Source organism: Chrysochloris asiatica, unplaced genomic scaffold (genome assembly GCF_000296735.1).
Source record: "Chrysochloris asiatica unplaced genomic scaffold, ChrAsi1.0 scaffold00050, whole genome shotgun sequence".
NCBI lineage: Eukaryota > Metazoa > Chordata > Mammalia > Afrosoricida > Chrysochloridae > Chrysochloris > Chrysochloris asiatica.
The window spans coordinates 8,792,901-8,811,127 of NW_006408568.1; the positions used below are offsets into that span (position 1 = coordinate 8,792,901).

The window sequence follows — 18,227 nt, forward strand, 5'->3', positions numbered from 1 at the left end:
TGGAGAGCAAGTTTCAGTGTCTTCTGACATCCATCTTGACCTTTCCTTCTTTCTTGTCTTCATAATGACTTTTTGCTTTCTTCATGTATGATGTTCTTGATGCCATCCCACAACTCTTCTGGTCTTCGGTCTTTAGTGTTTAATGCATCAAATCTGTTCTTCACACGATCCCCAAATTCAGGTGGGATATATTCAAGGTCTTATTTTGGCTCTCGTGGACTTGTTTTCATTTTCTTCAACTTCAGTTTGAATTTGCATGTGAGTAATTGGTGGTCTTTTCCACAGTCTGTCCCTGGCCTTGTTTTCACTGATGATATGGAGCTTTTCCATCGTCTCTTTCCAAAGATGTAGTCTGTTTGATTTCTGGGTGTTCCATCTGGTGGGGACCATGTGCATAGTCATCTCTTATGCTTTCTAAAGAAAGGTATTGGTGGTGGTGGTTATGTGCTGTGGAATCGGAACTGACTCATGTGACCCTCTGCGGGGTTTCTGAGGCTATAAATCTTTATGGGAGCAACAAGCCTCATCTTTCTCCTGTGGAACATCTGGTAGTTTTGAACTGCTGACCTTAAGGTTCGCAGCCTGATTCGTAACCACTATGCTACATTGATTTTTCAGAATTCTATCATGTGGTCTCCAGCATCATTTCTATCATCAAGGCCTATTTTCCAACTACTGATCCTTCCTCTTTGCTCCCAACATTTGCTTTCCATTCACCAGTAATGATCAATACATCTTGATTGCATGTTTGATCAGTTTCAGATTGAAGAAATTGGTAGAAATCTAATATTTCATCCTCACTGGCTTTAGTGGTTGGTGTGTACATTTGAATAATAGTGGTATTAACTGGGCTTCCCTGTAGGCGCATGGATATTATCATATCACAGACACCGTTGTACCTCATGACTGATCTGGATGTCTTCTTTCTGACAATGAATGCAACACCATTCCTCCTCAATTTGTCATTTCCGGCTTAGTAAACCATGTGGTCATCAGATTCAAAATGGCCAATACTAGTCCATTTCAGCTCACTAATGCCTAAGATTTCAATGTTATGCGTTCCATTTCATTTTTTACAACTTCCAATTTTCCCAGATTCATACTTCGTACATTCCATGGTCCGATTTTCAATGGATGCTTACAGCTATTTCTCTTCATTTTGAGTTGTGCCCCATCAGCAAATGAAGGCCTTGCGGGCTTTACTCCAATGGGCTTTACTCCATTTGCTTCATCACAGTCATCTCTACTTTGGGGAGGCAGCTTTTCCCCAGTCGCATTTTGAGTGCCTTCCAACCTGAGGGGCTCATTTTCTGGCACTATGTCTGACAGTGTTTCTCTCCTGTTCATAAGGTTTTCAGTAACTAAATATTCAGAAGTAGTTTTTCACTCCTTCATCCTAGTCTGCCTTTGTCTGGGAACTCATCTGAAACCTGTCCAATAGGAGTGACTCTGCTGGTATTTAAAATACAGGTGGCATTAACTTTCAGAGTCACAGCAACTCACAAGTCACCACAGTACGACAAACTGACAGACGAGTGGTGGAGGGTCACTATGAGTCAGAGCCAACTCTTAGGTACATAGCCACCAACCAGTAAAGGCAACCTACAGAAAAGATAATACGATATACAAGGACCAATGGTTGAGACATCAGACATTTTAATCAGGCTTGCTCACAGTGGATCACCCACATGACCATAGTTTAAGGCAGTGTATCTACCAAATTCTATGAGACAACTGAATAAATAATAGCAGATTTCTTCAGGAGTTGAGATGGAAGAATGAAAGATAAATCCTGGTAGTTTACTACTCACTCCAGGTAGTTCGTTGGTTATTTAACAAGTAAGAGGCAGAGACAAAATCAAAGGTTTATTTAAGCCACCAATAAGAGAATCTTAATTTCAGATTTATTTATAATTGGAGTAGATAAACTATACCTGCATGTTCATGGCATTAGAAAATCTGAGCTACTGATCTTATTCTTGCTTTCCTGATTCCATCTCTTTCCTGATGTTTTCAGGATTACTGTTTACATTACTGGGAGTCAATTTGAATAGCCAGGTTGGTGATTCAGACTCACTGGTTGCTCCTCTGAAACCTATACAGGTTCGCTATGGGTCAGAACTGATTTGATGGCACTTAACAACACATATGAGGAGCTCTGGTAGGGTAGTGGGTTATGAGTTGGACTGCTAGCCCTAAGGTCAGCAGTTTGAGTCTACCAGTCACTCCATCAGAGAAAGATGAGGCTTTCTGCTCTCATAAAGATTGACATCCTCGGAAACCCTGTACAGGGTCACTATGAGTCGAAACTGACTCAACAGCATACCGCTACATAACCATACACGTTTGGAACATGATTATATAATTATTCCATTTGAAAACAGTTAAAAGAAAAGGAAATAATAGTAACAGCACTGCCTCATTCATACTATTTTTTCTACCTTGCATTTCTATTAAATACGCATGCACACTTTTTAAGGACTCATACTTAGGTTGTTAACAGCCGTCTTTCTAGCACTGATTATAATCCCTAATTTTTCTTGTCATAGAAGTTAATGTTGTGTTGTTCTCAGGGCTGTAGGAATTAGCAAAAGAATTTTGAACTCTCAGAGCTTTTGATATTTGCCTCTCATTTCTGAAATTTGCCTAGAAGGAGGAAAGGGATGGTCTATTTCTTGAAACTCAAATGATGCTGTAGCAGAGTGCTGTTACAGACATCTTGATCTTATTAGCATGTGCAGGTCAAAGGGTAGGTTCAACTGGCCTAGTAGTTTAAAGCATCAGGGATGGAGTGAACAGACCACTTTAATGACTTAAAGTTGAATTTCTGCTGCTACCTACTCATTATGCAAGTAATACAGCATGTTAGTCATGCAGTAGGGGGTTACTAATCACTTTGAAAGGTTCTGTGTCCACATTTTCTTTTTCTTTTTTTGAACTGAGGAAGAGACATGAATAGAGGAAGGAGAGTAATTTGGCAGGAAGAGCATTGCAATTCTTATTTTGCTTTAGGCTTGTGACATTCATATATTACCTTTCACATTTTATGTGCTTGTATTACTCCTTAGGGGCTCATGGGAAATGAAATCAGAATGTGCTTTCCTAGTAAATCTTCCTTTTCTATGGGTAGTCTTTAGTTAGTCTAGCTCTTAAAGTTAATTATTAATCCTCATTTAGGTTATTTTCTTTAAAATATTATAAGAGGTGAGCTTCAGATATCAAGACATTAACTCATTAAAAGGAGCTATTTCTAGTAACGTCTATGTTCTTCTCTACTTTTTGATATATTTCTGATTTTTCTCTATTAGAAAATATCTTTTCTCTATTAGAAAGTATCTTTCTAACAAAGAAGCAATTATATTAACAGTAGGTGACTATTAAAATAAGATTCATTTTGCTTTGTTTTTTTTCCCCTTTTCATTCTGAATTCTATTTCCTCTGAAGAGCAGAGTGTTCTTAACAAAATGATTTTGGTTTAGACATGTTAGAGTATAAACTGTGAAACTTAACCGTATAAGTTCAACTACCCATGTGGGCTTTCCTATCAGATCTATTAGGAGAACATCAAATTTTCTTGCTTTCATAAAATTATGGCTGTTAGTATTTACTAGCTTCCGCATTCTTGCCTGAAGTCCTGGTGTGGCACTATAGGATAAGCACTCAACTGCAGTGTTGGTTTGTACCAGAAGGTTGGCAGTTCAAATCCACAAACTGCTCCTCAGAACCCTATACAGGATTGTTGTAAGTCACTGGCACTTGACAACAACAACATGGGAAGAACAACTTAAAGGAAAAGAAAAAAAAAATTGTAGGATAGGCAAGAATGTTATGTGATTAAGTGCCATCAAGTCAGTTTGGACTCATGGCTACCATGTATAGGGTTCCTGAGGAGTGGCTATGTGAGTTTGAACTGCCAGTTTTGTAGTTAGCAGTCCAGTGTTTATTGTATAGTTCCATAATTTTCATGTTTACTAAAATAAGAAACAAAAGAACTCTGTTCCTTTCTAAAAATAAAATAGCTAAAGGCTAATATATCAATAAAAGATCTTAACATTATTTGTATGATTATATAACATTTTATTCTCTTCACTATAAATTGTCCTTTTTAAGCATATGTTATTGTTGTTAAGTGCCATCAAGTTGGATCCAACACGTAGTGACCCTGTATAGGGTTTCCAATTAGTGGCTATTGAGTTTAAACCAGTGACCTTGCGGTCCAGTGCTTATCCTACAGTAACACACTAGAACTCCTTTAGGCATATATGCAGGGACAAACAGTTAAAAATTCAAAGATAATTCTGTTATCTATGAACTTTTTGAAGCTCTTTCATACAATTTTCAAGAGTATACTGTGATGGAAAAAGAAAAGCTTGATTTGGTATAGTTCATAGCATATTGGCAATGCTCAATAAAATATCATGGCATCAATGATATAATAAAATCTCCATTTGAATTGTATAAGGAAAAAAATTACTTCAGTTTATATATCTTATTAATAAGGCATTTAGTCCAGTGGCTGAGAGTTCATTGCCATGTCCATTATTTAAAATATAGAGTCTAAATTGTCACCTGGCCTATCATATTACAGTTTGGGAACATGACATTTTACCCCAGACATTAACTGTACTACATGAACAGACCAAGCATATTATTTGTGAAAAGAGTTTGGAATTCAGTCAAGATACTTCAACAATGTAGAATCATTTTGGTATTTGGTGTTAATGATGTTTTCTTCCTTAAACACAGAAAGGAACTCCAATCGCCCTTGTGCCTTGCATTGAGAAAAGGATGTGGTAGCTCTTAATCTAATTAGTCATTTATCATTTCTTCATTTTCCACTGTGTGTCTGCTGCTAAAGGTGTGACTCTGATTTATGGACCACAGAAATGTAGCCCCCTTATTGAGAAAGCACATTTCTTGTTTCACCTGTGTCATTCTCTGAGCTTCCCAAAGGGACCAGATGACAGCAATCACCAGGAAACTGTGCATAGTGAGACCATCTTGAACTCCTTCACCTTTAAGCTTATTTCACCACTTAACATATTTTTTTCAAGTGGTTAGTGGATATATTTAGACTGTCCTTATCCCTTTGGTGTTGACTGGAGCTTCATGTTGTAAGCCATCTGCCAATCTGCCATTTCTTAGAAGTCCATGACTGCGGAGACAGTGGAAAGTGATACTGAGGTGAATGAGAATCTTCTCTTTGTGCCTTCCAACGGCAAACACTAGTTACACAAAGCTTCATTTCCATGATATGAACTGATACAAATTCTCCATTTGTTAGTATTGCTTGTTCAGAGTTCAGTAGACATAATCACCCAAGAATAAAGTTTATCCCTGCGAGAAGACTCCAAAGATCCGTCTTGCAGTTTGTGGCTAAACTGAAACGCTTTCTTATGACTGCCATTGAAGCATACTTATCTTAACAAAAGACAGAAGTAAGGTTAAACTTGGATAGTGCTTTCTCACATTCAGCATTTCCTCAGGTCAAAAGCTCAGACCACTTATATAGTTCCTGTAAATCAAATCTGCCCTCTTACAGATGACTTACATAAAAGATGAGCTACTGAGGAATGCATTTTGTACTAGAAGACTAATTGTTCACCAACAGTATTCTGATTATTTTGTCAATTTGTCATGTCCCCTGCCCTACTAAATCCCTCTTCCCTCCTATCTCCCCCTTTTCTGGACATGAACCATAAAGTAGTTAGTTAAACCACAAAAAATATATAAAGTTTAAATTACTGTTTCAAAGTGGGCAGATCATTGCCAAATAAAACCACAAGTGGAAACTTATTTGATTGATGAGATAAAAAGAATTTTCAATATTCAGAACGTCCCAGTAACAGATGGCTGTTTCTAAATCCTGTTTACTGAAGTTTACAATCAGTTATACACTTTATGTGTATAAAAACATGAAAATGAAAACATTGCAGCATTTCTCCTTTGCCTGGAAGCTACAGAATACTTATCAAAGGAATGAGTTAAATGGATGAAAATGTATAGATTTATAGGATTACTCTTACTAAAGGTAAAAGTCAATTACTGGCTTGATTTATATCCAGTGTGAACTGCAACTATGCCTGGGAACTTCTTGTTGAGATGGCAACATAATAGCATAGTAAAGACCTTTGCAGTCAGTAAGACTCAACTGCTGTTCCTGGATGCATTGTTTACTGAAAGTGTGAATTTGGGCAAGCCATGTAAACTCTCTAAACCTCATTTTCTTCACCCATAAAATAGAGGTAATAATAGTGGCTTCAGAAGATTGTTGTGAGGTTTTAATGAGCTTTTGTATTTTCTGTCTTTTGCAGGCAAGAAGCTCTTCTGGCTGCCATTAGTGAAAAAGATGCCAACATAGCACTTCTGGAGCTTTCCTCCTCTAAGAAAAAGACCCAAGAGGAAGTGGCCGCACTAAAGAGAGAGAAGGATCGTCTGGTGCAGCAGCTCAAGCAGCAGGTATATGAAATACTAGGGAGGATCCCACAGAAGAAGTATAGTGTACCACCTTTCAAAGCATTCAGCATTCATGCACATTTGTCACCTGCATTAGCAGTTTTGAAGTTCTGAGGTATTATGTCTTGTATTAGACATCTAAAACTGCATTCAGCTAATTTTCAGTCAGCAGACACTTTTATCATCTTTACTGATCTCTGGCAATGTCTAGGAAATGTGAAATATAAGAATATTTCGAGGGTTGATATGGAAGTTGTCACAAATCTTCTGTGAGGATGCTCTTAACATTGTACCGTGGCTGAATAAAATTAGTGAAATTCTGCCCATCATCTGAAATGAAAAAAACTTGTCTTTTTTATTAATATTTTTAAATATATTTATATATATCCGATTAGATACCCTAATTAGATACTAAACATATTTTCCTAAAAGGGCTTCTGGTTATATAGTTGGGTAAGCTCTTGAAGTTAAAGGCAGAATTTTGCCTTTTTCTTTTCCAACTTAAGCCCTTACAAAATGTAACACTTAATATGTATGGTAAGACCTTTCCATCTGTGAAACAACAGCTAAAAATTTCTCCTTGGGTAAGATTAAAGCTGGATTATTAAATCAAAGTCCACTTCTCTGACTTTAGCACTTGTCCCTGGCCATTCCTGTCCTATTAGCATTGTCCTCTATCTGGTCTTCCAGTGTCATTTCCTACATTCTCAGTCACGTTTTCTATGCATTTGGCTACTCAAAATTGCTCTTCTGCCTGAAGTAATGAAATTGAAAAAGAGATCTTTGAGTGCAGGAATTTCTTCTTTTCTGCTTTGGCAAGATCAGTGATCAATTGATAGTGTTTTTGATAAATATTTAATGTGCAAATTAAAAAGAATCAATATTTATAGCATAAAAGATAGTCTCTCTGTTTGGAAACCAATATTAAAACTGCTTAGAAACAGGCTTCATTTATGTGGCTGACATTTGCTGATAAAATGCCAGAAAGATGTCCTCTTCTTCAGTATAAATAGATGACTAGCAAAAAAATCAACTGACTGCTTATTTACAAGTGAAAGAAGACTTTTCTAGGGTCCTAAAATAATTTATAGTAAGAAGAGGATATTATTTAATTTTTGTTGTTGTTGTTAAGTGCCATTGAGTCAATTCCAACTTATAGCAACCCTGTATAGGATTTCCAAGGAACGACTGGTAGCTTGAATCACTGACTTGCGGTTCAAACTGACCTTGCAGTGCAGAGCATTACAAAGTAAAGCATGGAGACCAGGTGGTGGAATGGTTAAGTACTTGACTGCTAACCAGAAGATCAATGGTTCAAACCCACCAGCAGCAAAATGGGTAAAAAGACCTGGCAATCTTCTCCTGTAAAGATTATAGCCTAGAAAATCCTACGGGGACTGTTCTGCTTTGTCCTTTCGGCTCACTGTGAGTTGGAATCAACAGCACACAACAACAACAGCGGTGTGTAAAGTAGGAAAAAAATGCTCGTTATTAAAGACATCTTTTATTCGAAGAACTAAGATTTGGCTTACTAGCCTAATAATATAAAAAACAAGGATGTTGTTGAAGAAAGCAGTTCACTAGTTTGTGAGTATGTATTGTTGGCAATATCAGTTTTCTTAAGTAGTTAGACTTGAAGGATACTGTAGGCATATGATTTAAGCAGTCCTTCTTTCTTCAGGTATAGAAGAAAGAGACTATCTAGCAGACCCCAGTACTGTAGTGCATTCACAGTGATGTGATATAATGGCTCTTAAGACCTTGTTTTCATTAGGTAAAAGTTAAGGAAATTAATTACTTTATATGCTTAGAAATGGACTCCTGATGTAGAATCTGCACTGGATTGTGAACCACAAGATTGACAGTTCAAACCCACCAGCTGCTCATCGGAAACCCTACACAGGGTCGCTATGAGTTGATGAACCAACTCAATGGCACTTAACAACAACCACCATCTTAGAAAGCAGCAGCTAAAAAAAATTCCTAGTATCTTTATATGTAGCCATATGCCCTGAATATTATGTAGTGGTGCTACATGTGCAAGGAGAAAGATAATATATTCCTTGGGAGTACTTCCTAACTGTGCTTCTCTTTCTCCCTTCCAAAGTTTGATAGTCCTGCCTTCTAAAAATGTGTCTGGGATGCTATGAGCAAGAAGGAAGGAGTCCTGCCAAAGATATTCTGGTTCTCTACTTTCTCTAAGTGCATGTATTAAAGTTTGGACAAAGGAGAGGCCTTTTGGAAAGAGGATATGGCATCAATGTTGTTTTAATTTGAAGCTTCTAGTCCTTGAATTGCTGATGAATTGCTGGAATGTGCCTCAATCTAAAGTCTGTTTCCTAAAGGGAAAGCAGTCATCTTTGACCAGGCTTTCCAGTAAATGGAGCTGCCACTGTCTGATAGGCTATTGGCATTCATGTGCAGCTCCTATTGTCAGGGAGAAAATGAAGCAGTGAGGGATTTACAGATTTTGGGGTCACTCTCTAATGTTGTCCCAATTTACTCCACCCCATCCCCACCCCAGGGTAACTTGTCTGCATGACTCATTCATCAGAGGAAAGGCAAGAGCCAATTAAAAAATAAAAAATAAAAATTGCCTAACAAATTCCAAATGTGCCGTGGCGGGTGCCAACCAGCATGTTCAGATTTTAAGTCAAGAAGAAGCTCCTGCTGGGATGTCAGGCACTCACACTGGACGTAATGTAAACTCAGATTGAACCCTGAAAAGCATGAATACGATCTGCTTAGCCAGCAGGACTGTCACAAAATGTCCTTTCTCTCAGAATTACTCTTTTCACCTAAAGAGTTTTACAACCTCCATATTGTATTTGTGTGGTGCTGTAGGATAAGCATTGGATCTCTAACCACAAGGTTGGCAGTTCAAATCCACCAGCTGCTCTTAAGAAATCCTATATAGGATCGCTATAAATTGGAAAGAGGAAGACCTCTAGCCAGATGGGTTACTGCAGCAGTGGCAGCATAAAAGCAATTGTGAAGACAGCACAGGATGGGGCAGTGTTTCATTCTGTTGAAAGCATTGACTCAGCAGCACCTAACAACAACAACATGAGTTGGAAACAACTCTACAACATTTAACAACAGCAACAACATATTCTATTTGCTATTAGAGTGTAGTCCGGCTTTGCCTCTGTGTGTTATAGCCAAGTGTGTCCTGCGCAGGTTGCGCTTTTCAAAACAGGATACAAGTTTTCTCCGTTTTTAAAAGTCAGTTATAACAATAAGAGAGTAGATTACAAACATAACATGATTTGGTTTGGATCTAGACAAGTTCACTTAAAACTGCGATTTAGTGATCCTCTGTATTAGGATTAAGTGTCTGACTTAATATATTCTTTCATTCCAGTACTTTCTAGGCATAAGGGATATCAAAACACTGCCCTTGCCTTAAATAAAGCTCACAGTTTGGAGCTTTAAAAGTGTCAATCTGAAACATTTGGCAAACCCAGACTGTAGAGAATAGTCTGCCCTGCTGACAGCCTCAGCAGATCATCCAAGCATTAAATCACATATTTACCCATTCATTTCAGATTCATTGAGCATCTACTATGTGCCAAATATTGTATTAATGGAAAGCAAATGTCTTGTCTTCCCAGTAGCAGCCTGGTAGAGAGCTGAAGGACATAGGTTGTAACTCAAGTTATCCCTTTTACCAGGATACACATTTCTTTTTGGTGATTCATGTTCCTCATCTATAAAATTAGTCTAATGTTACCTACCTCACATGATTTCTGTGAAATTAAGTATAATGGCAAGCCAAAAGTGCTTAGTGGCCTCCATCCTAAGCTCAGCATTTCTAGGTGTTTTGCCACACAATTCTGACAGAGAAGCTGTATTTCCTTTATAGTATACAAGAAAACTGAGCAGAAGAATATATCATTAGCTTGTCATGCAATCTCAGACTGCTCAATATGTCTGTGAGAGTTCTGAACTAATTTTCGTTTATTCATGTTTCCTGAACAAATTGTCAGTTTCCAATATGCTCAGTAGGAGAATTCTGAGTGTATTAAGGATGTTAAACTGACTAAATAGGCCTGAAAACTCTTAAATAATACCTTGTTTAGTGGGGAAATAAAAAGTTAAGATAGGACTTGCTGTAAATTTATACCTCCTTTTCCTTACCTAGAAAATGCATTTTGTCTCTATTCATTCCTTTTAGGGAAATATGAAGATAGATAGTATTTTCAGAGAACCAGGATCTTCTTGAGAAAGATTATTAGAAGACTGCAGAGCTGTGTCATGTTTTAAGATATCCCAGCATTATGATGCTATGGGTTATTGCACTGGACTGCAAGGTCGGTTTGAACTGCAGGGTCAATGGTTCAAGCTCACCAGCCGCTTGTTAGAAACCCTCTGCAGGGCCACTATGGATCAGAAAGATTCGATGGCACTTAACAACAACAAACTGCAGGAAGGTGTCTGTTACTTGGGAAACTAGCAGATTTTCCAACAGATACTAATACCAAGATGCCTTCACATGTCTGCCTAGTGCTCCTGGTCTCTTTGGTCTTCCTTTTCACTGTTCCCCTTCTGTTCATGCAGCCTCTCTCATGTTGTTCCAGTATTACTTCTATGAGATTGGGCATAGGTAATACTATCAGGTTCATCCGTACTCTCCAGTCAAACATTTCTCTGTACTTAGTTTTCTATTGTGTTGTGTGCCTGTTAAACCCTCACACGACCACTTTGTTCCTCTAATCTCTAAATTCTTAATGGAAAGGGATAACTTCAGTATTGCCCTAAGTACTTTAAATAGGTGCAACTTTTCAAAAATGTCTATTGTATTTTAAGTAATTGTACTTTATTAAGAGCTGTCCGTGCTCTACTTTGACAGTATTTAGTCCCTGTGATGAGCTACATATGATACCTAACTTCATCAGGCAGAGCGAAGGACTCTTGACAACCCCTGATTAAATCCAGGAAACTGGCCTATACTCTTAATTGACACTTTCTGCAATCTAGTTTAGCACACTTTCACTCATGTGTAAACCCGTATAGTATATGCTTTCAGACTTTTCCTCATACCTGTTAGAATGCGGGTTACCACAATGACAGTATTCAGTGCTCTGTCTACGTAGCCAACTCAGCAATATAGACTTGCTGTCCTATAAATAGACTTCTTCTCTTTTGCTTCCTTTATTTGGGTTTACTTCACTGTCTTGTTGTTAGAGAATAGAATGTATTTATAGCCTAATTCCTTTCTTATTTTGACTTTACGCCTTTTTCTCACCTGCCATAGGGTTGGCCTTTGGCCCACTTTTTAACACAAATATATCATTTGTCTTTCCCACCACATAGTATTGAAGGCTGCTGTGTATTAGTAGCAGCATGGTGTAGTAATGGAAGTATCTTTTATCATAACTGCTGTAGGTCTCGAAATTTTTCAAATAAATCATCTTTTGAACTAAAATTTCTCACGCTTATTCAAGGCACAAAATAAAATATATTTTTGAAAGTTCAGTAAATTCCATGTGTTTGGCCCTGAAGTTTATAACAACAAAAGATAATCATTTGTTCCAACTCCAACTTTGGTGCACATGTTTTTTTTTATCACAGCTTCTGTGAAAGTAAATGCAATTCTGGTACTAATTTGCCCCTTTGTTGTTTTTGTTAAGTGCTGTCGAGTGGGTTCCAACTCACAGTGACCCACAGACCTTGCAATTCAAACCGACTGTGAGGTCGAGTGCTTATCCTATGCTGCCACACCAGGACTCCTAATCCTTCCCTTGTTGTTGTTGTTGTTAGGTGCCATTGAGTCGGCACCATTTTACTTTTGAATTTTGAAATCTTTTACCTGTCTCAGAGTTTTGACTAAAGATTATCAATCTATTGTTTTGTGTATGCAAAAAGTAATTTGTTTTTATCTGTTAAGTTTGGGGTGGCACCTGTGCCATTCTGAAGAATGTAAATATGGGCTAGAGACATTAACCAAAAAAAAGCTCAGTTTTGTTTTGTTTTTTTAATTCTTGGCTATAGGTCTGGCCCACCTATTGGAAAATACATAGGGCCACCAGGGCTTCAAAAAGTTCATAGAAAAAAATCCATTATTGTTAATACTGTTCTTCCACTAACTTTTTAAAGCTCTCTTGGGTTGTTACCTATCAAAATTTTTGTTGGCTATCTGTAATATATGTAAGTTGTTTCTGAATAAAGCTAAAATAGTACAAAGACATTAGCAATCTACTGATGTGAATGTGATTTTATGGAAGTCACCATTTGAAGCTTCCATGAGGTGAACAAATGATTACTGTAGGAAAAAAACTTCTAACTAGCCAAGAAAATATACATTTGAATAGGCTCCTTACTCATTTAAAATATTAATGCAAATCTTGGTTGGAAGTTTGTTGCTAATAGGTATAGTGGGTTAATCAGCCTTTTAAGCCATATTCATAATGTAGAACTTTGAGTTGCAATCTTTCTGTATTGTAATAGTGAGTCAAAGAAAGGCGTATATCTCACTTTTTTTAGCTGCTTCCAACAGAAATCCTTTCTTCTATTTCGCTCCCATACTTTCTGAATCAAAACAGGACTGAGTAATCATTCTTATGGAAGCAGGAAGTTAAGACTCTTAAACTTATGGCCTACAACTATAGCCTGTACTTTGTTGACTATTATATTATTGCACTTGGGACTTAAAATGATACCCTGAAATAAATTGCATAGTTAGAGCTTTCTAACCTATGAGTCCCAGCAGTGTTTTCATGTTTATGGCAAATGTACTCTTATAGGGAAGATCATCGCAAAAAAATGTTATTTTTAAGCCAAGTATCGATTGAGTGTTTAGGGAATATATTGTGTGATGTTTTGGTCTCATTTTTGTCAATTTGTTTTTGTAATATATGTTGCTAATGTAAGCCGCCATCAGCAAGGCCCCAACTCATGGGAACTCCCGGATGAAACTGTTGGGATCCATAGGCTGTGATTCACAGGCTGATTTCCAGAAGGCGATCACCAGGCCTGTCTTTCCTGACACAAGCGGTGGCTGTACTTGAGGGGCATTGGCCAGGAATGGAGGGCTCTTGTGTGGGGAGGTGAGAATTCTACCTTTGAGCCACCACCATCCTCCATAATATATGCTCAAATCCAAAACAAACCTATTATTACTAAGTCAATTCCAGTGCATACAGACCCTGTAGGACAGAGTAGACCTGCCCCGCTAAGCTTTCCAAGGCTGTTATCTTTGTGGAAGCAGACTGCCACATCTCTCTCCTGCAGAGTGGCTGGTGGATTCAAACCACCAGCCTTTCCATTTGCAGCCAAGCGCCTAACCACTATGCTGGTGGTGGTGGTTGTTAGGTGTCATCTAGTCATTATGGATTCATAGCGACCCTATGCACAGCAGAACAAAACACTGCACCGTTGTGGGCCAACCTCATAATTGTTGCCATTCTTGAGCCCACTGATGCTGCCACTTTGCCAATCCATTTCACTGGGGGTCTTCCTCTTTTTCTCTGACCCTCCACCTTACCAAACATGATAACCTTGTCCAGCAATATGTCCGAAGTATGAGAGACAAATTTTGGCCATCTTGGCCTCCAAGGAGCACTCTGTTTGTTCTTTTTTCTTAATGTTTTATTGTGAATTATGTGATAGTTTACATGGAAGAACATTAGTTTTACATTCATCCTATCGTATATCGTTTCACTGCCATGGTTACAATCCCCTCCATGCATCATAAACCAACCAAAGGGTATATCCTACAAGCCTGCCCCCACCCCCACCCCCTAGTCATCAGCACACAGCCTTTCTCCCTCTCTGGGTCTGAAGTCCCCAGCTGCTCCCTCTCTCCACGTCATTGTCTCTGCTTGAATCTCTGACGTCACTGCTTCTCTGGGTAAGGTCTTGCTCTCCACTCTTCTCCCTTGATGGTCCCAGGAACCTCTGCTCCTAGACTGCAAAGTTAATCACACCCCTCCTTGCTACAAAATCTACCTTTGCATTTCCAACCCTCACAATCAGTCCTGATAACAATTATTCACTATTGTATCACAAGAGACTTATCCACATTTCCTTTCATCAGCTCCGCCTAGACAGATTGGATACTAGTCAGTGGAGATTCTGCCTTCCTTCATGCCCTCTGAATCTAGGTTCCCTCTTGAAAGCTTGTAAGCCAGTCACTTCTTGCCTTTGTAGCCTCCCCATTTTGGGTAGCCAATGTCCAAGTTGCCCATCCCTGTCTACTCTGTGTATGGAGGGGATGGGAATGATCCGTGCTGTTAAGATTTGTTCCCTCTTTTGAGCTACTGCATCATATCAGATTACTCTTTTTTTTAAGTCCTCTTTCTTCTTCTAGTTGAGCTCTGGTCAAGTGGGTATTATCTGCAGGTGTGGGTGTTCTTGTGCATGTGCCCTCTCTTCTTACCAGCTGGACGCTTCCCTTTCCACTCCAGTTCTCTGTGGCTATGTCACTGACTCTGGGCCCAAGGGTCCCCAGGTTTTGCCACACTGCTGGCCAACCAGGTCTCCACCTGGGTTCACAGGAGTCTATTGAACATTGTAGGGCTTAGCCCGCAGCTTCATTGCTGTTTTTTCCTTACTTCTCCTTATTGGTGACGAACGTGGAGCGTATATTCCCGTTGAGTCTTAGTCTTGGAAGAGGCTTTGCTCTGAGGGGACCCAACCACTTGCCTTGATGTCTCCTGGGCAACAACTTGCTTGTTCTTTTAGTAATCAGTCAGTCTGCCTATATTGTTTTATATTTTTCCTGTTGGTCTTTCTTTCAAGAAGTATCTTTTGTAATTCTAGCCGCTCCAGGCTGGTCTGCTTGTCCTTTCAAGTGGAAATTTCCCACCTCTGAAGAGTCTGGATGCTGTTCAGGATTCCACCTATGGTCTTATGTAATGCAGAGGCTCCACAGGAAGTCTCCTTTACTGAGCACTTTGTAGCCCCATTTTAGGTATTCCAATCAGTTATAGGCATAAGACGGACTTACAAGTTTTCTGTGGTGGTGTTTCGGGCTATTCCTTTCTCTCCCCCTCCAGTGTCTATTTTATAATGGTATGCAAGGGAAACCAAAATTCAAAAGACAGCCAAGCATCTTAACATTATTTCCCCCCTTTCCCCCATTCCAACCATGTCTCAATCCCTGTATCCCAGAGCCCTGTTTTCCAAGGTTGTGCATACATCATTCTTTACCTCTGTCCCACTTAGCCCATGCAAACCTGCCTAATTGTTCTCCCATCCTCTTTGTTCTTCCATTCCCCTCCCCTTTACTGTATATTGCCCCCCTCCCCAGCACCCAAACTATCCTGTGTCTGTCTATTCCCTGCCCTGTGCTCCACCTTCCCCTCCCTCCCCACACCCCACCCCACATCCCAGCAACCAGCAAAGAGCCCACCCCCTTTAGTATGGGTTATTTTTCTTAGTCTTTTATAGTAGTGGTCCTATGCAGTATTTCTCCTTTTGTGGCTGACTAATTTCACTCAACATAATGTCCTCAAGATTCATCCATGTTATGCGGTGGCTTGCAGCTTCCTTGTTATTTTTCAAGGTAGCATAATCTTCCATTGTGTGTATGTACCACAGATTGTTTATCCATTCTTCAATTGATAGGCACTTTGGCTGTCTCCGTCTTTTTGCTATTGTAAATAGTGCTGCTATGAACATTGGTGTGCATATATCTACTAGTTTATGGCTCATACTTCTTGTGGGTAAATACCAAGTAGAGCAATTACTGGATCATAAGGTATTTCTATTTCCATCCTTCTGAGGAAGTGCCATATTGCTTTCCAGAGAGGTTGGACCATTTTGCAGTCCCACCAGCAATGCAGGAGTGACCCAGTCTCTCCACATCCCCACCAGCATTTATTGTCCTCTACTTTTTTCATCTTTGCTGTTATTGCTGATGTGAGATGATATCTCACTGTTGTTTTCATTTGCATCTCTCTAATGGCTAGTGATCGTGAACATTTCATGTGTTTGTTGGCTGCCTGATTCTCCTCCTTGGTGAAGTGTCTGTTCATGTCCTGTGCCCATTTTTTAATTGGGTTATTTGCCTTTTTATTGTAGAGGTGTTGTAGTTTCCTATATATTTTAGAAATAAGTGCCTTGTCTGATGTGTCATTGCAAACGATTTTTTTCTCATTCGGTGGGTTCCCTTTTTACTCTTCTGGTGAAGTCTTTTGGTGCACGTAAGTTTTTAACTTTTAATTATGTCCCACTCATCTATTTTGTCTACTTTTGTTTGTGTGGTTTTCAGAATGTTTGGTAGTCTGTGTATTCCCTGAATTAGTGCCCTCATATTTGTCCCGATTTTTTCATTGATGGCCTTCATAATTCTGGGATTCACCTTTAGGTCTTTAATCCATGTTGAGTTGGTTTTTGTATGTGGTGTGAGGTGAAGGTCTTGTTTCAGTCTTTTACATATTGCTTTCCAGTTCTTCCAGTACCATCTGTTGAAGAGACTATCGCCTCCCCATGCGATATATTTAGGTGTTTTGTCAAAAAATCAGTTGGCTGTATATAATTGGGTTAATTTCTGGATTCCCGATTCTGTTCCATTGATCTATGCATCTTTCATTGTAGCAGTACCAAGCTGTTTTGACCACTATAGCCATGTAGTAAATTTTGAAGTTGGGAAGTGAGAGGTTTTCAGCCTTATTCTTCTTAAGCAGTGCTTTGCTTATTCTGGGTCTCTTTCCTTTCCATATAAAGTTTGTAATTGTTTTTTTCCATCTCTTTGAAGAATGTTGTTGGAATCTGAATTGGGATTGCATTATATGTGTAAATTGCTTCGAGCATTATTGACATTTTCACAATGTTAAGTCTTCCTATCCAGGAGCATGGTACATTCTTCCATTTCTGTAGGTCTCTTTTGGTTTCATGTAGTATTCTTTGTATAAGTCCTTTGTTTCTCTGGTTACATTTATTCCTAGATATTTCATCCTTAGGGTGGCTATTGTAAATGGTATTGCTTTCCTAACGTCCTTTAAAGTGCTGGTATAGAGGAATCCAACTGATTTTTATATGTTGATCTTATACCCTGCCACTTTGTTGAATCTTCCAATGAGGTCTAGTAGCTTTTTTACTGAGTCATTGGGGTTTTCTACATATAGGATATACCATCTGCAAATAGACAGAGTTTTAATTCCTCTTTGCTAATATGGATGCCTTTAATTTCCCTGTCTTGCCATTTAGCTCTTGCTAAGACTTCCAGCACAATATTGAATAGGAGGGGTGACAAAGGGCATCCTTGTCTGGTTCTTGTTTGCAGAGGGAAGTCTTTCAGTTTATCTCCATTGGGAGTAATGTAGGCTGTTGGTTTTGTATATATGCTCTTAATTATGTTGAAGAATTTCCCTTCAATTCCTATTTTCTTGAGTGTTTTTATCAGGAATGGATGTTGGATTTTGTGAAATGCCTTTTCTGCATCCATCTATATGATCATGTGGTTCTTTTCTTTTTTCTTATTTATACGGTGGATTATGTTGATCATTTTTCTAATGTTGAATCACCCTTGCATTCTTAATATGAATCCCACTTGATCATGATGTATTATCTTTTTGATGTGTTGTTGGATTTTGTTGAGAATTTTTGCATCTATGCTCATGAGCAATTTTGGTCTATAATTTTCTTTCTTAGTGATATCCTTCCCTGGTTTTGGTATGAGGGTTATGCTTGCTTCATAAAATGTATTAGGAAGTTTTCCATTCTCCTCTTCTATCTTCTGGAATAATTTGAGTAGAATAGGTGACAGCTCTTCCCTGAATGTTTGATAGAATTCACCAGTGAAGCCATCTGGGCCTGGACTTTTT

General features: G+C 38.7%; 1 protein-coding gene across 6 annotated transcripts in view; it reads left to right on the forward strand.

Annotated features, from left to right (window-relative positions):
- The window catches only part of ERC1 (ELKS/RAB6-interacting/CAST family member 1), a 697,935-nt gene that overhangs the window by 485,214 nt on the left and 194,494 nt on the right, over positions 1-18,227 (forward strand). For all 6 annotated transcript variants that reach the window (XM_006862715.1, XM_006862712.1, XM_006862711.1 and 3 more), the window contains one exon: positions 6,315-6,459. In XM_006862715.1, coding sequence (XP_006862777.1) covers positions 6,315-6,459 — 145 coding nt within the window. The remainder of the gene's footprint in view (positions 1-6,314; positions 6,460-18,227) is intronic.